This window comes from Bombina bombina, chromosome 6 (assembly GCF_027579735.1).
Source record: "Bombina bombina isolate aBomBom1 chromosome 6, aBomBom1.pri, whole genome shotgun sequence".
NCBI classification, from domain to species: domain Eukaryota; kingdom Metazoa; phylum Chordata; class Amphibia; order Anura; family Bombinatoridae; genus Bombina; species Bombina bombina.
Window position 1 is genome coordinate 800630157 of NC_069504.1, and position 22610 is coordinate 800652766.

The 22610-nt window shown below is 41.6% G+C and overlaps 1 protein-coding gene across 1 annotated transcript in view; it reads right to left on the bottom strand.

Annotated features, from left to right (window-relative positions):
* The window catches only part of R3HCC1 (R3H domain and coiled-coil containing 1), an 86094-nt gene that overhangs the window by 20776 nt on the left and 42708 nt on the right, over positions 1–22610 (bottom strand). Inside the window, exon 7 of the mRNA XM_053718126.1 lies at positions 21966–22061. Coding sequence (XP_053574101.1) covers positions 21966–22061 — 96 coding nt within the window. The remainder of the gene's footprint in view (positions 1–21965; positions 22062–22610) is intronic.

A 22610-nucleotide genomic window follows, 5' to 3' on the forward strand; every position in this document is an offset into this window, starting at 1 on the left:
ATAAAGGTCTGTTACGCCTTAAGGAACAAATTGTTTTGCCTATGCAATTCTGTGCTGCATGCTTAGCTAAAACTCTTGAATGTAAAGACAGATTGTTGCCCTCTGAGCCCAATGTCTCTCAGGATGATGCTGTTTAGGCAATGCCACAGCCTTCTCCTCAAGCGTCCCAAGCCTCAATGGTGTCACATGCAGTGCACTGCGGTTCCTCTCAGCCTCTGGGAGGCATTTATTTGCCTGTAGATTTTGCTGCACAGATATCTTCAGAGGTATCTGCAGAATTATCTGCTTTTCCTATACTGGGAAAACGCAAGAGAAAAATTAAACATTCAGATAGTAAGGTTTTTGTTCTATTTACTGCTACGCAGGTTGCCCTCCCTCATAAGTCTGATGAGGAGGATAAGTCGGTAGCTTCTAAGGGTGAAATCTTTGTCTGAGGTCGAAGAAGTAAACTTCAGGTTTAAGCTTGAACACCTTTGTGTATTATTAAAGGAGGTATTGGCTACTCTGAATGACTCAGACTCTCCTGTCATAGTCAACCCTAAAAAATCTAGTAAGCTTAATCAATACTATGATGTTCCTATCTCTGTGGAAGTGTTTCCTGTTCCAGACCATGTGACGGAGATTACACAGGGATGGGAGAAGCCAGGGATTCCTTTCTCTCTGTCTTCAGTTTTTGAAAAAAAGAGGTTTCCTGTTGCTGATTCCATTAAAGATGCATGGCGCACGGTGCCTAAAGTAGAAGGGGCTATTTCTAATTTGGCTAAGAGAACTACGATCCCTATAGAGGATAGCTGCTCTTTTAAGGATCCCATGGATAAGAAGCTGGAGGCTTATTTGAAAAATATGTATGTTCACCAGGGTGTTCAATGGCAACCTGCAGTTTGTATTGCCACAGTAGCAAGTGCAGCATCTTATTGGTGTGATGCCTTTACTGAATCTATTTTAGAAGAGACTCAGTTGGAGGAAATTCAAGATAGGATTAAGGCTCTTAAACTAGCCAATTCCTTTATTTCTGATGCTAATATGCAAGTTATTATACTTGGGGCCAAGATGTCTTGCCTCACTATCTAAGCCTGCAGGGCTTTGTGGTTAAAATCTTGGTTTGCTGATGTTCCTTACAAGGGTAAAACCTTGTTTGGACCTGGCCTGGCAGAAATAATTTCTGATATTACGGGTGGAAAGGGGTCTTTTCAACCGCAAGAAGAACAGACTTAAAGGACGTCAAAGTAATTTTCGTTCCTTTCATAACTTCAAAGGTCAAAAGTCTTCCACTTCCAAGCAGGAGCAGTCCAAGTCTTCTTGGAAACACAGTCAGTCTTGGAGCTAGGGGAAGCAATCAAAGAAACCCTCAGCTGAGTCTAAGTCAGCAAGAAGGGTTGCCCCCGGTCCGGGATCGGCTCAAGTGGGGGGCAGACTTTCCCTTTTTTTGTCAAGCGTGGATACGAGATGTCCCAGATCCTTGGGCTGTGGACATTGTATCTTAGGGTTACGAAATTGAATTCAAAGCTTTTCCTCCCAGGGGCAGATTCCACCTCTTAAGATTATCTGCAGACCAGGTAAAAAGAGAGGCATTCTTGAACTGAATTCAGGACCTTTTCTCTCTGGGAGTGATTATTCCAGTTCCTGTAAGGTAACAAGTTCTAGGATTCAATTCAAATCTGTTCTTGGTTCCCAAGGAGGAGGGAACTTTTCGACCCATTTTAGACCTAAAGTGCCTCAACAATTTTTTCAGGGTACCGTCCTTCAAAATGAAAACTATTTGTTCCATTCTTTCTTTGGTCCAAGAGGGTCAGTTCATGACAACCATAGACCTGAAGGATGCGTATCTTCATGTTCCCATCCACAAGGATCATCACAAGTTCCTGAGATTCGCCTTTCTAGACAAACACTTTGTTTGTGGCTCTTCCGTTTGGCCCTGCTGCAGCTCCCAGAATTTTACAAAGGTTCTGGGGGATCTTTTGGCAGTGATCAGGTCCCAAGGAATTGCAGTGGCGCCCTACCTGGACGACATATTGGTTCAGGCGCCATCTTTTCAACAAGCACACTATCATACAGAGATATTGTTTTCTTTTCTACGTTCCCACGGTTGGAGAGTGAATCTGGAAAGAGAGTTCTCTTATTCCCGCTACAAGGGTGGTTTTCTTAGAGACAATAATAGATTCCCTATCTATAACATTTTTCTGACGGAGGTCAGAAAATCCAAAATTCTCTCCTCTTGCCTCTCTCTTCATTTTTACTGTTCGGCCAACAGTAGCTCAATGTATGGAGGTAATTGGTCTGATAGTCGCTTCCATGAACATCATTTCCTTTGCTTGTTTCCATTTGAGAGCTCTGCAGTTATGCATGCTTAGACAATAGAATGGAGACCATTCAGATCTGTCTCAGAGGAAAGATCTAGATCAGTCGACGAGTCTCTCTCCAGTGGTGGCTTTCTCAGGAGCATCTGTCTCAGGGCACATGCTTCTGGAGACCTTCCTGGGTGATCGTGACCACGGATGCCAGCCTGCTTGGTTGGGGAGCAGTCTAGAACTCTTTAAAGGCGCAGGGACTATGAACTCGGGATGAGTCTGCTCTCTTCATAAACATCTTAGCGTTGAGAGTGATTTACAATGCTCTGATAGCTTGGCCTCAGTTGTCTTTAGCCCGGTTTATCAGGTTCTAGTCAGACATCACCACCTCAGTGGCTTACATCAACCACCAGGGATGAACTCGGAGTTCCTTAGCCATGAAGAAGGTGGCTTGGATTATTCAGTGGGCGGAAGCTCACAATTGTTGTCTATCTGCCATCCACATTCCGGGAGTGGAGAACTGGGAGGCAGATTTCCTGAGCAGACAGACATTTCATCCTGGGGAGTGGGCTCTCCACCGGAGGTGTTCTCCAGGTTAACCCTTGAGTGGGGGGTACTGGAGTTGGATCTGATGGCGTCTTGGCAGAACGCCACGCTTCAAAGGTACAGTTCAAGGTCAAGAGATCTGCAGGCCGCTCTGATAGATGCTCTGGTGGTTCCTTGGGATTTCGGTCTAGCATTTCTGTTTCCTGCATTGCTCTTATCAAAAAGGAGAAAGCGTTGATAGTTCGAATAGCTCCTGCATGGCCTTGCAGGATCTGGTATGCAAACCTAGTGAAGATGTCACCTCTGCCACCTTGGAGGTTGCCTCTGAGGAAGGACCTAACTCAGGGTCCATTCCTCGTTCCAAATCTCGTTTCTCTGAAGCGGAATGCTTGGAGATTGAACGCTTAGTTCTGGCTAAGCGTGGTTTCTCTGAGTCGGTCATTGGGACCTTGCTGCAGGCTTGTAAGCTTGTAACTCGTTAGATTTACCGTAAGGTAAAGAAGAAATACCTTTATTGGTGTGAACCGAAGGGCGGATCTTGGAGTAGGGTCAGGATTCCTAGAATTCTGTCTATTTTTCCAGGAAGGCCTGGAGAAAGGGTTTCAGTCAGTTCTCTGAAAGGTTTTTTATTATGTATTCTTTTACATTAGCGTCTGACGGATGTGCCAGATGTTCGATCATTTTGTCAGGCTTTGGTCAGAATCAGGCCGGTGTTTAAACCTCTTACTCCTCCTTGGAGCCGTAACCTTGTTCTTAGAGTTTTGCAGCAGGCTTTGTTTGAGCCAATGCATTCCATAGACATTATGTTGTTATCTTGGAAGGTTTTGTTTCTTATTGCTATCTTTTCTGCTCTGAGAGTTTCGGAACTCTCGGCTTTGCAGTGTGATTCACCTTACCTTATCTTTAATGCGGATAAGGCGGATCTTCGTACTAAATTCAGGTTTCTCCCTAAGGTGGTTTCGGTTAGAAATATTAATCAGGAAATCTCTGTCCCAATCCTCCTTCTCATAAGGAACATCTGTTACACAATTTGGATGTTTTGTGCGTGCTCTTAAATTCTATCTGCAGGTGACTAAGGATTTTTGCCAGTCTTCTGCCCTTTTTGTTTGTTTCTAAGGAAAGCGAAAGGGTCAGAAGGCTACTGCTACTTCTCATTTCCCTCTGGTTAAGAAGTATAATTCGTTTTGAGATTGCTGGTCAGCAGCCTCCTGAGAGAATTACGGCTCATTCCACTAGGGTTGTCTCCTCTTTTTGGGCTTTCAAAAATGAAGCTTCTGTGGAACATATTTGCAAGGCTGCAACTTGGTCCTCTCTGCATACTTCGGCTGAGGCTTCTTTTGGGAGAAAGGTTCTTCAAGCGGTGGTGCCTTCTGTTTAGGTCTGCCTGTCTTGTTCCCTCCCTATTCATTCCGTGTACTCTAGCTTGGGTATTGGTTCCCACTAGTAATTGAATGACGTTGTGGACTCCTCATATCTTAGGAAAGAAAACAAAATTTATGCTTGCCTGATACATTTCTTTCTTTCCGGATATGGAGAGTCCACAACCCCAGCCTTTATTAAAGGGACAGTCAACACCAGAATTTTTGTTGTTTAAAAAGAAAGATAATCCCTTTATTACCCATTCCCCAGTTTTGCATATCCAACACAGTTATAATAATACACGTTTTACCTCTGTAATTATCTTGTATCTAAGCCTCTGCTGACTGCCCCCTTATTTCAGTTCTTTTGACAGACATGCAGTTTAGCCAATCAGTGCTCACTCCTAGGTCACTTTACGTGCATGAGCTCAATGTTATCTATATGAAACATGTGAACTAATGCCCTCTAGTGGTCAAAATGTATTCAGATTAGAGGCAGTCTTCAAGGTCTAAGAAATTAGCATATGAATATGGTTTAGCTTTCAACTAAGAATACCAAGAGAACCAAGCAAAATTGGCGATAAAAGCAAATTGGGAAGTTGTTTAAAATTGCATGCCCTATTTAAATCATGAAAGTTTTTTTTGGACTTGACTGTCCCTTTAAGACAGTTAATTTTTTACTAAACTTCAGGCACCTCAACACCTTTGTGTTATTCCTTTTTTCATTTCCCTTCGGTCGAATGACTGGGGATTATGGGCAGGGGAGTGACACTTAACAGCTTTGCTGTGGTGCTCTTTGCCTCCTCCTGCTGGCCAGGAGTGATTTTGTGGACTCTCGATATCTGGAAAGAAATTTATCAGGTAAGCATAAAATTTGTTTTCCTGGCATGGATAGTCCACAAATTCATTCACTAGTGTGAATTCAACTCCTGACCACCAGGTGGAGGCAAAGAGCACCCAAACAAAGCTTTAAGTATCCTCCCACTTCCCACAATCCCCAGTCATTCAACAGAGGAAGAATGGAAAGAGAAGAGGAACCAAAGGGTATAGAGGTGCCTGAAGTTTAAGAAAACGGTAACCAAAAGCTGACTTGATTGCAGACAAGGGCGGGTCGTGGACTCTTCATGCTAGGAAAGAAAATAATTTATCAGGTAAGCATAAAACAAAATGTATGCTTACCTGAAATGTATTTATTTTCAGATATGGTCTACAACGTCATCAATTACTGTTAGGAATATCATTCCTGGCCAGCAGGAGGAGACAAACCCCAGTCATTCGACCGAAGGGAAATGGAAAAAGGAATAACACAAAGGTGTAGAGGTGCCTGAGGTTTAGACAAAAATTACTGTCTTAAACAAAAAAAAAGGGGGGGTGGGGTCCTGGAAATAAATAAATTTATCAGGTAAGCATAAATTTTGTTCTCTTTCCTAAGATATGGTGAGTCCACGACGTCATCAATTACTGTTGGGAATGAATACCCAAGCTAGAGGACACAGATGACTAGGGAGGGAAAACAAGGCAGGCAGACCTAAACAGAAGGCACCACCACTTGAATAACCTTTCTCACAAAAGAAGTCACAGCTGAGGCAAAAGTATCAAATTTGGAAAAAAGTATGCAGAGAGGACCAAGTTGCAGCCTTGCAAATCTGTTCCACAGAAGCTTCATTTTTGAAAGCCCAAGAAGAGGAGACAGTCATTGTGGAATGAGCCGTAATTCTCTCAAGAGGCTGCTGACCAAAAGCAAAACGACTTATACTTCTCAACCAGAGAGAAAGAGAAGTAGCAGTAGCCTTCTGACCTTTACGCTTTCCAGAGAAACAAACAGGGCAGAAGACTGGCGAAAATCCTTAGTCGCCTGTAGATAAAATTTGAAAGCACGCACAACATCCAAGTTGTGCAACAAACGTCCCTTAGGAGAAGAAGGATTAGGACATAGAGAAGGAACAACAATTTCCTGATTAATATTTCTATACGAAACCACTTTCGGAAGAAAACCTAACTTAGTACGAAGAACCACCTTATCAGCATGAATGATAAGATAAGGTGAATCACACTGCAAAGCGGAGAGTTACGAAACTCTCAGAGCAGAAGAGAAAGCCATAAGAAACAAAACCTTCCAAAATAACAACTTAATATCTATGAAATGCATTGGCTCAAACAGAGCCTTCTGCAAAACTTTAAGAACAAGGTTAAGGCTCCAAGAAGGAGCAACAGACTTAAACACCGGCCTGATTCTGACCAGGGTCTGTCAAAAAGATTGCACGTCTGGCACATCCACCAGACACTTGTGTAACAAAATAGATAATGCAGAAATCTGACCCTTCAGAGTACTGACTAATAAACTCTTCTCCAGACCTTCCTGGAGAAAGGACAAAATCCTAGGAATCCTTACCCTACTATAAGAGTAGCCCTTGGATTTACACCAATAAAGGTATTTACGCCATACCTTATGGTAAATCTTTCTAGTAGCAGGCTTGCTAACCTGAATCATGGTCTCAATGAACGACTCAGAAAAAACACGCTTAGACAGAACTAAGCGTTCAATCTCCAAGCAGTCAGCTTCAGAGAAACGAGATTTGGATGAAGGAAAGGACCCTAAGTTAGAAGGTCCTTCCTCAGAGGAAACCTCCAAGGTGGAAGAGATAACATCTTCACTAGGTCTGCATACCAGATCCTGCGAGGCCATGAAGGAGCTATTAGAATGAAGCAAAAGAAATTCAATTTTCTTCAGACACCAAAACTTCACCTCCTCCATGTACCAAGGCAAAGGGGATGACTGGGGTTTGTGGGAAGGGAAGTGATACTTAACAGCTTTCCTGTGGTGCTCTTTGCCGCATCCTGCTTGCCAGGAGTGATATTCCCAACAGTAATTGATGACGTCGTGGACTCACCATATCTTAGGAAAGAAATTTTGTTTTCTTTCCAATGGCATGAAGGGTCCACGAATCCATTCAATTACTAGTGGGAACCAATACCCAAGCTAGAGGACACAGAATGGAAGGAAGGGAAAACAGAATTTATGCTTACCTGATAAATTACTTTCTTTTGCGGTGTATCCCTACAGGAAGTGGCAAAGAGAGCACACAGCAGACTGTCCATATAGCTCCCCCTCTAGCTCCACCCCCCAGTCATTCGACCAAAGGTTAGGAATAAAAAGGAGAAACCATAGGGTGCAGTGGTGACTGTAGTTTAAACAAAAAAAAATTCACCTGACTTAAATGCCAGGGCGGGCCGTGGACTGGATACACCGCAAGAGAAAGTAATTTATCAGGTAAGCATAAATTCTGTTTTCTCTTGCAAGGTGTATCCAGTCCATGGATTCATCCTTTACTTGTGGGATACCAATACCAAAGCTTTAGGACACGGATGAAGGGAGGGAACAAGACAGGTACCTTAAACGGAAGGCACCACTGCTTGCAAAACCTTTCTCCCAAAAATAGCCTCCGAAGAAGCAAAAATATCGAATTTGTAAAATTTGGCAAAAGTATGCAGTGAAGACCAAGTCGCTGCCTTACAAATCTGTTCAACAGAAGCCTCATTTTTGAAAGCCCATGTGGAAGCCACTGCTCTGGTAGAATGAGCAGTAATTCTTTCAGGAGGCTGCTGGCCAGCAGTCTCATAGGCCAAACGGATGATGCTTTTCAGCCAAAAGGAACGAGAGGTAGCAGTCGCCTTCTGACCTCTCCTCTTACCAGAATAGATAACAAACAAGGAAGATGTTTGTCTGAAATCCTTAGTTAAGTGAAAAGGGGAATGGGGTAAGTGCGCTAAAAAAGCTAAAGGTATCAGAACAAAGTTGCTTGTAAATAGAACTTTAAAGCACGAACTACATCAAGATTGTGTAATAGACGTTCCTTCTTCGAAGATGGATTAGGACACAGAGAAGGAACAACTATTTCCTGGTTAATATTCTTGTTAGAAACAACTTTAGGAAGAAAACCTGGCTTGGTACGCAAAACTACCTTATCTGCTTATTTGATAGCTACCAAAAAACATAATTTATGTAAGAACTTACCTGATAAATTCATTTCTTTCATATTAGCAAGAGTCCATGAGCTAGTGACGTATGGGATATACATTCCTACCAGGAGGGGCAAAGTTTCCCAAACCTCAAAATGCCTATAAATACACCCCTCACCACACCCACAAATCAGTTTAACGAATAGCCAAGAAGTGGGGTGATAAGAAAAAAGTGCGAAAGCATAAAAAATAAGGAATTGGAATAATTGTGCTTTATTCAAAAAAATCATAACCACCACAAAAAAGGGTGGGCCTCATGGACTCTTGCTAATATGAAAGAAATGAATTTATCAGGTAAGTTCTTACATAAATTATGTTTTCTTTCATGTAATTAGCAAGAGTCCATGAGCTAGTGACGTATGGGATAATGACTACCCAAGATGTGGATCTTTCCACGCAAGAGTCACTAGAGAGGGAGGGATAAAATAAAGACAGCCAATTCCGCTGAAAAATAATCCACACCCAAAATAAAGATTAAATGAAAAAAACTGAAATTATAAGCAGAAGATTCAAACTGAAACAGCTGCCTGAAGTACTTTTCTACCAAAAACAGCATCAGAAGAAGAAAACACATCAAAATGGTAGAATTTAGTAAAAGTATGCAAAGAAAGATCAAGTTGCTGCTTTGCAAATCTGATCAACCGAAGCATCATTCCTAAACACCCAGGAAGTAGAAACTGACCTAGTAGAATGAGCTGTAATCCTTTGAGGCAGAGTTTTACCCGACTCGACATAAGCATGATGAATTAAAGATTTCAACCAAGATGCCAAAGAAATGGCAGAGGCCTTCTGACCTTTCCTAGAACCGGAAAAGATAACAAATAGACTAGAAGTCTTTCGGAAATTCTTAGTAGCTTCAACATAATATTTCAAAGCTCTAACTACATCCAAAGAATGCAAAGATCTCTCCTTAGAATTCTTAGGATTAGGACACAATGAAGGAACCACAATTTCTCTACTAATGTTGTTAGAATTCACAACCTTAGGTAAAAATTTAAAAGAAGTTCGCAACACCGCCTTATCCTGATGAAAAATCAGAAAAGGAGACTCACAAGAAAGAGCAGATAATTCAGAAACTCTTCTGGCAGAAGAGATGGCCAAAAGGAACAAAACTTTCCAAGAAAGCAATTTGATGTCCAATGAATGCATAGGTTCAAACGGAGGAGCTTGAAGAGCCCCCAGAACCAAATTCAAACTCGGAGGAGAAATTGACTTAATGACAGGTTTTATACGAACCAAAGCTTGTACAAAACAATGAATATCAGGAAGATTAGCAATCTTTCTGTGAAAAAGAACAGAAAGAGCAGAGATTTGTCCTTTCAAGGAACTTGCAGACAAACCTTTATCCAAACCATCCTGAAGAAACTGTAAAATTCTCGGAATTCTAAAAGAATGCCAGGAAAAATGATGAGAAAGACACCAAGAAATATAAGTCTTCCAGACTCTATAATATATCTCCCTAGATACAGATTTACGAGCCTGTAACATAGTATTAATCACAGAGTCAGAGAAACCTCTTTGACTAAGAATCAAGCGTTCAATCTCCATACCTTTAAATTTAAGGATTTGAGATCCTGATGGAAAAAAGGACCTTGCGACAAAAGGTCTGGTCTTAACGGAAGAGTCCACGGTTGGCAAGAGGCCATCCGGACAAGATCCGCATACCAAAACCTGTGAGGCCATGCTGGAGCTACCAGCAGAACAAACGAGCATTCCTTCAGAATCTTGGAGATTACTCTTGGAAGAAGAACTAGAGGCGGAAAGATATAGGCAGGATGATACTTCCAAGGAAGTGACAATGCATCCACTGCTTCCGCTTGAGGATCCCTGGATCTGGACAGATACCTGGGAAGTTTCTTGTTTAGATGAGAGGCCATCAGATCTATTTCTGGAAGTCCCCACATTTGAACAATCTGAAGAAATACCTCTGGGTGAAGAGACCATTCGCCCGGATGTAACGTTTGGCGGCTGAGATAATCCGCTTCCCAATTGTCTATACCTGGGATATGAACCGCAGAAACTAGACAGGAGCTGGATTCCGCCCATACCAAAATTCGAGATACTTCCTTCATAGCCAGAGGACTGTGAGTCCCTCCTTGATGATTGATGTATGCCACAGCTGTGACATTGTCTGTCTGAAAACAAATGAACGATTCTCTCTTTAGAAGAGGCCATGACTGAAGAGCTCTGAAAATTGCACGGAGTTCCAAAATATTGATTGGTAATCTCACCTCCTGAGATTCCCAAACCCCTTGTGCTGTCAGAGACCCCCAAACAGCTCCCCAACCTGTCAGACTTGCATCTGTTGAAATTACAGTCCAGGTCGGAAGAACAAAAGAAGCCCCCTGAACTAAACGATGGTGATCTGTCCACCACATCAGAGAGTGTCGTACAATCGGTGTTAAAGATATTAATTGAGATATCTTTGTGTAATCCCTGCACCACTGGTTCAGCATACAGAGCTGAAGAGGTCGCATGTGAAAACGAGCAAAGGGGATCGCGTCCGATGATGCAGTCATAAGACCTAGAATTTCCATGCATAAAGCTACCGAAGGGAATGATCGTGATTGAAGGTTTCGACAAGCTGATATCAATTTTAGACGTCTCTTGTCCGTTAGTGACAGAGTCATGGACACTGAATCTATCTGGAAACCTAAAAAGGTTACCCTTGTCTGAGGAATCAATTAACTTTTTGGTAAATTGATCCTCCAACCATGATCTTGAAGAAACAACACAAGTCGATTCGTATGAGATTCTGCTAAATGTGAAGACTGAGCAAGTACCAAGATATCGTCCAAATAAGGAAATACCACAATACCCTGTTCTCTGATTACAGACAGAAGGGCACCGAGAACCTTTGTAAAAATTCTTGGAGCTGTAGCTAGGCCAAACGGTAGAGCCACAAACTGGTAATGCTTGTCTAGGAAAGAGAATCTCAGAAACTGAAAGTGATCTGGATGAATCGGAATATGCAGATATGCATCCTGTAAATCTATTGTGGACATATAATGCTCTTGCTGAACAAAAGGCAGGATAGTCCTTATAGTTACCATCTTGAATGTTGGTATCCTTACATAATGATTCAATATTTTTAGATCCAGAACTGGTCTGAAGGAATTCTCCTTCTTTGGTACAATGAAGAGATTTGAATAAAACCCCAGCCCCTGTTCCAGAACTGAAACTGGCATAATTACTCCAGCCAACTCTAGATCTGAAACACATTTCAGAAATGCTTGAGCCTTCGCTAGGTTTACTGGGACACGGGAAAGAAAAAATCTCTTTGCAGGAGGCCTTATCTTGAAGCCAATTCTGTACCCTTCTGAAACAATGTTCTGAATCCAGAGATTGTGAACGGAATTGAACCAAATTTCTTTGAAAAAACGTAATCTGCCCCCTACCAGCTGAGCTGGAATGAGGGCCGCACCTTCATGTGGACTTGGGAGCTGGCTTTGGTTTTCTAAAAGGCTTGGATTTATTCCAGACTGGAGATGGTTTCCAAACTGATACCGCTCCTGAGGATGAAGGATCAGGCTTTTGTTCCTTGTTGTGACGAAAGGAACGAAAACGATTATTAGACCTAAATTTACCTTTAGATTTTTTATCCTGTGGTAAAAAAGTTCCTTACCCTCCAGTAAAAGTTGAGATAATAGAATCCAACTGAGAACCAAATAATTTATTACCCTGGAAAGAAAGGGAAAGCAGAGTAGACTTAGAAGACATATCAGCATTCCAAGTTTTAAGCCATAAAGCTCTTCTACCTAAGATAGCTAGAGACATATACCTGACATCAACTCTAATGATATCAAAGATGGCATCACAAATAAAATTATTAGCATGTTGTAGAAGAATAATAATGCTATGAGAATTATGATCTGTTACTTGTTGCGCTAAAGCTTCTAACCAAAAAGTTGAAGCTGCAGCAACATCCGCTAAAGATATAGCAGGTCTAAGAAGATTACTTGAACACAAGTAAGCTTTTCTTAGAAAGGATTCAATTTTCCTATCTAAAGGATCCTTAAAGGAAGTACCATCTGCCGTAGGAATAGTAGTACGCTTAGCAAGAGTAGAGACAGCCCCATCAACCTTAGGGATTTTGTCCCAAAATTCTAATCTGTCAGATGCACAGGATATAATTGCTTAAAACGTTTAGGAGTAGTAAAAGAATTACCCAAATTATTCCATTCCCTGGAAATTACTTCAGAAATAGCACCAGGGACAGGAAATACTTCTTGAATAACTACAGGAGATTTAAAAACCTTATCTAAACGTTTAGATTTAGTATCAAGAGGACTAGAATCCTCAATTTCTAATGCAATTAGGACTTCTTTAAGTAAAGAACGAATAAATTCCATTTTAAATAAATATGAAGATTTATCAGCATCAACCTCTGAGACAGAATCCTCTGAATCTGAAGAACCAATATCAGTATCAGAATGATGATGTTCATTTAAAAATTCATCTGAAAAATGAGAAGTTTTAAAAGACTTTTTACGTTTACTAGGAGGAGGAATAACAGACATAGCCTTCTTAATGGATTTAGAAACAAAATCTCTTATGTTATCAGGAACACTCTGAATATTAGATGTTGACGGAACAGCAACAGGTAATGTAACAGTACTAAAGGAAATATTATCTGCATTAGCAAGTTTGTCATGACAAACAGTACAAACAACAGCTGGAGGAACAGATACCAAAAGTTTACAGCAGATACACTTAGCTTTAGTAGCTCCAGCACCAGGCAGCGATTTTCCAAAAGTATCTTCTGACTCAGCTTCAATGTGGGACATCTTGCAATATGTAATAGAAAAAACAACATATAAAGCAAAATTGATTAAATTCCTTAAATGACAGTTTCAGGAATGGGAAAAAAATGCCAGTGAATAAGCTTCTAGCAACCAGAAGCACAAAATAATGAGACTTAAATAATGTGGAGACAATAGTGACGCTCATATTTTTACATCCGGAACGCCGACACTTTTGGCGCAAAAGAACGTCAAAAATGACACAACTTCCGGCGACACGTATGACGCCGGAAACAGAAAATAATTTTTGCGCCAAAAAAGTCTGCGCCAAGAATGACGCAATAAAATGAAGCATTTCAGCCCCTGCGAGCCTAACAGCCCACAGGAAAAAGTCAAATTTTTAAGGTAAGAAAAAAATGATTTATTCATATGCATTATCCCAAATATGAAACTGACTGTCTGAAATAAGGAACGTTGAACATCCTGAGTCAAGGCAAATAAATGTTTGAATACATATATTTAGAACTTTATATAAAAAAGTGCCCAACCATAGCTTAGAGTGTCACAGAAAATAAGACTTACTTACCCCAGGACACTCATCTACATGTAGTAGAAAGCCAAACCAGTACTGAAACGAGAATCAGTAGAAAAAATGGTATATATAAGAGTATATCGTCGATCTGAAAAGGGAGGTAAGAGATGAATCTCTACGACCGATAACAGAGAACCTATGAAATAGACCCCGTAGAAGGAGATCACTGCATTCAAATAGGCAATACTCTCCTCACATCCCTCTGACATTCACTGCACGCTGAGAGGAAAACCGGGCTCCAACCTGCTGCGGAGCGCATATCAACGTAGAATCTAGCACAAACTTACTTCACCACCTCCATAGGAGGCAAAGTTTGTAAAACTGATTTGTGGGTGTGGTGAGGGGTGTATTTATAGGCATTTTGAGGTTTGGGAAACTTTGCCCCTCCTGGTAGGAATGTATATCCCATACGTCACTAGCTCATGGACTCTTGCTAATTACATGAAAGAAACAAAACTTTCCAAGATAATAACTTAATGTCTATGGAATGTAAAGGTTGAAACGGAACCCCTTGAAGAACTGAAAGAACTAGATTCAAACTCCATGGCGGAGCCACAGGTTTATAGACAGGCTTGATTCTGACTAAAGCCTGAGCAAACACTTGAACGTCTGGTACCTCTGCCAGACGCTTGTGTAACAGGATAGACAAAGCGGATATTTGTCCTTTTAAGGAACTAGCTGACAATCCTTTCTTCAATCCTTCGTGGAGAAAGGACAATATCCTGGGAATCCTAATCTTACTCCATGAGTAACCCTTGGATTCACACCAACAAAGATATTTCCTCCATATCTTGTGGTAGATTTCCCTGGTGACAGGCTTTCTAGCCTGAATCAGAGTATCTATAACTGACTCAGAGAACCCACGCTTTGATAGAATTAAGCGTTCAATCTCCAAGCAGTCAGACGTAGGGAAACTAAAGTTGAATGCTTGAACGGACCCTGTATTAGAAGATCCTGCCTCATTGGCAGTGTCCATGGTGGGACAGATGACATGTCCACTAGGTCTGCATTCCAAGTCCTGCGTGGCCACGCAGGCGCTATCAGAATCACTGAAGCCTTCTCCTGCTTGATTCTGGCAACCAGACGCGGGAGGAGAGGAAACGGTGGAAAAACATAAGCCAGATTGAAGGACCAAGGCGCTGCTGGAGCATCTATCAATACCGCCTTGGGGTCCCGGGACCTGGACCCGTAGAGAGGAAGTTTGGCGTTCTGACGGGACGCCATCAGATCCAATTCTGGAGTGCCCCATAGCTGAGTCAACTGGGCAAATACCTCCGGGTGGAGTTCCCACTCCCCCGGGTGAAAAGTCTGACGACTTAGGAAATCCGCCTCCCAGTTGTCTACTCCTTGGATGTGAATTGCTGAGAGATGGCAGGAGTGATCCTCCGCCCACCTGATTATTTTGGTTACTTCCGTCATCGCTAGGGAACTCTTTGTTCCCCCCTGATGATTGACGTAAGCTACAGTCGTGATGTTGTCCGACTGAAATCTGATGAATTTGGCCGCAGCTAGTTGAGGCCATGCCTGAAGAGCATTGAATATCGCCCTCAGTTCCAGAATGTTTATCGGGAGAAGCTTTTCTTCCCGAGACCATAAGCCCTGAGCTTTCAGGAAGTCCCAGACCGCCCCCCAGCCTAACAGACTGGCGTCGGTCGTTACAATGATCCACTCTGGTCTGCGGAAACATATTCCCTGAGACAGGTGATCCTGAGACAACCACCAGAGAAGAGAATCTCTGGTCTCCTGGTCCAACTGAATTTGAGGAGACAAATCTGCATAATCCCCATTCCACTGTTTGAGCATGCATAGTTGCAGTGGTCTGAGGTGTATCCGAGCAAAAGGGACTATGTCCATTGCCGCTACCATTAATCCGATTGTCTCCATGCACTGAGCCACAGATGGCCGGGGAATGGAATGAAGAACTCAGCAAGTAGTTAAGAGTTTTAATTTTCTAACCTCCGGCCCGGGACAGTTTGGTGGCTGCAAGTACAAAGCCAATTTTATATCACCACCATCCATTTGTTTTTTTTGGGATTATCTGGTATGAACCATATTGGACACTGACCTGCTCCCATCACACCATTTTGGATTTCCCTGGACTCTCCCTGGTGAGACGAGGAATCCCACCTGACGACATCCCTTGAAAGAGGTCTACCGGACGACGTGTGGTTCCGGACTGCGAATACTGCACATTGGTGCTTTACACTTTGTGAGTAGGATTCTTGTGATCCATTTGCTGCTGTTTTTATTTATTTTTATGATCTGCACCATGTGGCGCCCTCTATCCTTTCCTTCCTAGGTTTGAGTAAAAACCCAGCCCTTATTCCATGATTGGAACTGGGTGGATCACTCCCATTGTATGTAGATCTTCTATGCAGCGTAAAAACGCCTCTTTCTTTGTCTGATCTGTAGACAGACGAGAAATGTGGAACCTCCCCCTTGGAGGAGAACCCTTGAATTCTAGAAGATATCCCTGGGATACAATATCTAACGCCCAAGGATCGTGTACATCTCTTGCCCAGGCCTGAGCGAAGAGAGAGGGTCTACCCCCTACTAGATCCGGTCTCGGATCGGGGGCTACCCCTTCATGCTGTCTTGTTGGCAGCTGCAGGCTTTTTGGCCTGTTTACCCTTATTCCAGCCCTGGTAAGATTTCCAGGTTGTCTTGGGCTGTGAAGCGTTACCCTCTTGCTTTGCAGCCGGAGAGGATGAAGCGGGGCCGGGCCTGAAATTACGAAAGGAACGAAAATTAGCTTTGTTCTTTGTCTTAAAGGACTTGTCCTGAGGGAGAGCATGGCCTTTTCCCCCGGTGATTTCTGAAATAATCTCTTTCAATTCAGGCCCGAAAATGGTCTTTCCTTTGAAAGGGATGTTCAAAAGCTTGGATTTAGACGACACATCGGCCGACCAGGACTTTAGCCATAGCGCCCTGCGCGCCAAAATGGCGAAACCTGAATTTCTTGCCGCTAACTTAGCTATTTGGAAAGCGGCGTCAGTGATAAAAGAATTAGCTAGCTTTAGAGCCTTAATTCTATCCATAATTTCCTCATATGAGGTCTCCGTCTGGAGTGAGTCTTCCAGTGCCTCAAACCAGAAAGCAGCTGCAGTAGTTACAGGAATAATGCAGGCAATAGGCTGGAGAAGAAAACCTTGTTGAACAAAAATTTTCTTAAGTAAACCCTCTAACTTCTTATCCATAGGGTCTTTAAAAGCACAACTGTCTTCAATTGGTATGGTTGTGCGTTTAGCAAGTGAAGAAACAGCCCCCTCCACCTAAGGGACCGTCTGCCACGAGTCCCGCACAGGGTCAGGTATGGGGAACATTTTCTTAAAAACATGAGGGGGAGCAAAGGGGACACCTGGTCTATCCCACTCCCTAGTAACGATATCTGCAATCCTCTTAGGGACCGGAAACGTATCCGTGTAAACAGGGACTACCCTCGTTACGTTCAGTCTGAGAATCATCTTGGGCCACATTCTTAAGTGCAACAATATGATCTTTAAAGTGTATAGACATATCAGTACAAGTGGGACACATTCTGAGAGGGGGTTCCACCATGGCTTCTAAACACATTGAACAAGGATTTTCCTTAGTGTCAGACATGTTTAACAGACTAGTAATATACACAAGCAGGCTTGGAAATCACTTTAATCAAATAAAAAACACAATTTGAAAAAAACGTTACTGTGCCTTTAAGAGATAAAAAGAGCACACAATTTTACAAAACAGTGAAAAATGCACCAATTCTCTTGATATTTTCACAGTATGTACCTAAAGCCTTAATAAGATTGCACCACAAGTTGCAAAACGATTAACCCCTTAATGCCCAAACCGGAGCAGCCTAAAGCCAACACCCGGTTAAAAATAGTACAGCACCTTGCCACAGCCTTGCTGTGGCCCTATCTACCCTTAGGGATCAGATTTGGGGGAATATAACTTCTATAAGGCCCTCAAACAGCAGCAGGACCCTCCATGTGAAGCAGCATGAACTTTTCTGCACTTCTAACTGCGCATCTGAGACGTGAAATTAGGCCCCTCCCACTCTACTCCGGCCTAGTAAATCACTCTTAAGTGAATAAAAACCAGCCATGTGGGTAATAACCCCAGAAAGAACCCCAAAGGGACTTTCAAAGTGTCTACAAACGATATTTTTCTTAAATAAACAATCAATTGCCCTGAATCAGTGTCAACCAGTATAATTAGCCCTGTTATGTAAGTATTCAATTCCTTACTAAGTCTGTGAACATAGCTTACCCTCCCCTCATGGGGATATTGTCAGTCTCTTCTAGCATTATCTAAGTCTTGTCTAGAAATAAATGACTGAACATACCTCATTGCAGATTACTCTGCAAACCGTTCCCCCCCAACTGAAGTTTTCTGATACTCCTCAGTCCTGTGTGGGAACAGCAGTGGATTTTATTTACAACATGCTAAAATCATTTTCCTCTCAGCAGAAATCTTCATCACTTTTCTGCTAGAGAGTAAATAGTACAAACCGGTACCATTTAAAATAACAAACTTTTGATTGAAGATAATAAAACTACAATTCTAACACCACATTCCCTTTACCCTCCTGTAGAGAGACCCTAGTGCTTAGAGCCGGCAAAGAGAATGACTGGGGGGTGGAGCTAGAGGGGGAGCTATATGGACAGCTCTGCTGTGTGCTCTCTTTGCCACTTCCTGTAGGGAATGAGAATATCCCACAAGTAAAGGATGAATCCGTGGACTGGATACACCTTGCAAGAGAAAACAAGATAGGAAGGAAGGGAAAACAAGATAGGCAGAAGGCACCACCAACAGAAGAACATTCCTCCCAAAGGAAACCTCAGCTGAGGTAAAAACATCAATCTGAAATATTTTGAAAAGGTATGCAAAGTGGACTAGTGGCAACTTTGCAGATTAGTTCCATAGAAACAGTATTTTTAAAGGAACCAAAAAGAAGAGACAGCCCTAATGGAAAGAGCTGAAAAACTCTTAGGAGTCAACCCAATAACCTTCTGAGCCCAAAAGAAGGACAATAAGAAGAGGCCTTCGAGCCCTTCTAAGAATTGAAGATTACCAAAGGAGAAAAGAATTAATGAAAATCCCTAGATACCTGTAGATAGAACATCAGAGTACACACGACATCCTAGTTGTGCCACATACTTTCCTTCTGAGAAAAAGGAAAAGAACAAAACTAAGGAACGACAAATCCAGATTAAAATTGAGATCCGATACACTCCTAGGAAGAAATCCCAATTTGGTATGAAGGACCGCCTTATTCAGACAAAACACACTGTAGAGCCGAAAGATCAAGGACTCTATGAGCAGAAAAAGAAGTGAGAAGAACAAAGCTAAATTTAAATGCAACTAAGTGCATAGGTATAAATGGAACCTGCTGCAGTAGCCTCTGAACCAACTGAGTGCATAGGTTCAAAAGGAGACTTACTCTGAAAGTTTCAGAACCATATAAAGACTCCATGGAGGAGCAACGGAAAAAACACAGGCCTGATACAGACCAGAGCCTGATAAAAAAAATGACCATCCTAAAGTCTGTCAGACTTCTAAGAAAGAGAAACGAAAATAAGATCTGAATCTTCATAAAAACTGACTAACCAGCACTTCTTCAGGCCCTCCTGAAGAAAAGACAGAAAGAGAGGATAAACCTATATTTGACTCCAAGAGAAAAAAAAACTCAGAGATCCACACCAAAAAGTATATACTGTACATCCACCTTATGGTAAAGCTTGTGAAAAACAGGCTTATAAGCTTGAATCATAATATAAAAATTGACCTCTAAGACACCTTATCTAGACAAGACTAGGTGAGAAATCACCAAACAAGCAGCGAAAATAGATAGGAAGAACAACATTAAGTAACGATCCTTCCTCAGATGGCCAACTGTCAGGAGGGAAGAAATATCATCTGAACCAATCCTAGATTCTATCCTCCCCTCCAGCCAGATACCAGCTAACCCTTGAAGAAGAAGGCCAAACGGAGAAATACAGATACACAAGACCAAAGTAAAAATAAAAAATCGCCAGAGCTCAACCAGTAGCTCTTGCACTTGAAAGACTCCTCCCACTGAAGATTGTGAATCACCACCTCCATAATTAAGGAGCCTGAGATCCAAAAGCAAGAAAAAGGAAAAATGTCCATGGAAGCCGCCCTTAGTTTTAATGCTTCCAAACACACAGTCTCACTCTTGTAAAGTTCCACTTTGTAATGCTTGCTGTCACTAGCACATGACAGATGAGGAAGCAGGAGCTTCCCCTGGGTTAAAACCCACGACGACCTGTTTCAAGGGCTGTGGAGCTAACCACTAAGCCACATCTCCCTTGACTGCAGGATATGTGCAGGAGGCGTATTCAAGCACCTAAAAAGGTAACAAGAAACAGGCAAAGAAAGCAATAGTCCTATGCCAAAGATCCTTCAAAATGAGAAAAAAAATAAGGAATCCCATCTAAAAAGAAAGGAAGAAAGAATGAACACACATTCAAAGGACAAGAAGCAATATCTAGACTGCTAAACTTCCGCCTACCAACAGTTAGGCAAACTATCCAACGACTACTGTCCATAAAGATTCCTAAACTACGAAGGAAAACATGAAATAGGACTGTGATGTTATGGACATAAGAAAACATTTCTTCATGCAGAGGAAAGGAATAATAATTTCTTTGAGCCTAAAAATACAAGTCTCTTCAATATATATATACATATATAGATATATCTATAGCTATATATCTATATATATATATAACATTGGAATATGATGTCTTAGGCAAATATGCTTCCAATAAGATAATGAATGTCACAGACATTCATAAGGTTACCTCAACATGGAATTATAAGTTCCTATACAGAGAATAGAACAACATACGTACCACAGAGTATAAAAATTATCTCAAATAATGTAGATAAAAACACTTTTCTTAAACCCATATATAATTAAAATATGGCAAGTACAAAAGGCTACTTAGAAAAAAAAAGTAAAATGAAAGCACACTCAAATACCATACAGGAAAAAACAAATTCCACAAAATAAGAAAGGAAAATTGAACCCGTATACATAAGAAAAAATAAGGAAATAGCTCATGATACGTTTAAAGGGACAGTCAACCCAAAAATTACTGTAACATTTAGATTAGTTAATTAACTATCTTTACAGTAAACTGTAGCCTAATTTTCATCTAAATAAACTCTGGCAGAAAATACACTTACTAGATCTCATCTGGCCGTTTTGAAATGGCCGCCTGACCCCTCCTTCTCTGACTTTTCCCAAAAGCTTCCACTAGTACAGCATCCTTTCCTTTCGTCCCTGCGCGCTCCTGTGTCTCCCTTCATTCAGTTCAGTGAGACACTCATATGGCACCCCCCTCACTTCAATATCTCCCTCATTCATCCCCACGGCCACAATTTCAGCTCTCTAGCTGTTCGTACCCGGCACTCACTGCCTCTCATCCATGCTGTGCGTTACAGAGAATGAGAGGCAGTGAGTGCCGGGCAGGCACTCACTCTTGATAGTAGAGCACCTCTGAAATCTATAACCTCTCTCCTCAGAGGTCAATAGCAAACTGGAGAGGGAGAGTAGGTGGGAGGGGCTAAAGCTCTGTGAGGGTTATTAACCTCCTCCTTTTAGACTGGAATATATCCCACGTGTTATGAAGCTATGGACTCTCATCAGCTAAGAAGGAAATAATCCTTTATTAAGCTTCTTTACAGACAGCAGCCATTTTACTTTCACTGACAGAAAAACTACTAACTGAACAAACTGCAACCCGTCCTGCACCACACATGCTCAGTCTTAATAACCACTGTATTAATGTAACAGCAAGTTAACACATACCATTTGAACAACTGCTGTGAACATAAATATTGCTGTCTACATATTAATGTCTTAATACATAAACATGACAGCACATACGGCCAAAGTCATTTAGAACTCTTCAGCGTAAAGAAGAATGAGTAGTTCTGGAAGTGATGGTATGGCTCCCACAGGGCCCTGATCTCAATATAATCAAGTCTATCTGAGATTACATGAACAAACAGAAAGAAACTGAGGCTGCCTAAATCCACAGAAGAACTGCAGTAAGTGCACCAAGATGTCTGGAACAACTTACCTGCTGAGTTCCTTAAAAAACTGCCTTCAAAACAGCATCAATTCTTCTAGGTACACGTGCACACAAAGGGTGGTCACAACAAATATTGGTTTGATTTAGATTTTCATCTGTTCACTCACTTCATATTTTGTTAATTGATAAAAAATAAATTAACTTTTTTTTTAAGCATTCTTATTTTATAGCATTTTTTCACACCTGACAAACATTTGAACAGTACTGTATATTTCTGTATATTATATAGTTAGCTTTTTTATGTCATTACTATGTATGCTTTATGTAGTATATGAACCATGTTTTTTTGTTCAAACCATGACTCTTACCTGCTCGTTCTTGAGCACGCAGCTTAGACTGTCGGCTACCTTGAGACAGGGGGCGAAACTTCATGGAGGGGTGTGCTTGGCAGGAGGCAGCAAATGCTGTAGAAAAATAAAGAACAATAATCAAACCAGCTAAAAGGACATGAATGAAATTTGTATATATGCATCAGAAATAATTTAATACATAGCAAAAATCTGCATGCAAAATAAATGTTTTAAAACTATTTATAGGGACATTAAACACTAAACACATTTCCTGCACCTCGCTCTAATCATGGGTGCTGCCATTGTTACCTAGGTTACTATGCAGGTATCTGAATGAGGTTTGTTGCACAGGTACAAACACATCAGCAATGAGATGCAGTTAAAGCTAGATTTCAATATGGCAGCACCCATGACTAAACGGTATTTAGGGTATAATGTCCCTTCAAAATTGCCTTTTTTTTTTTTAAAACAATCATTTTGCAGGCCCAGGACACGACTCTTTTTTTATCCCACTTGACAAAAGATGACAAACGAAGAAGAGGAACTAAGGTATAAGAAAATGTTAGTGTATATTATACGCATCCCTGAACAGTAGAGTGCTTGAAACTTTGAAAACTAGGGGAGAGCCTCGTGGAGCGAGGCAGAGATTTCCACAAGATGTGG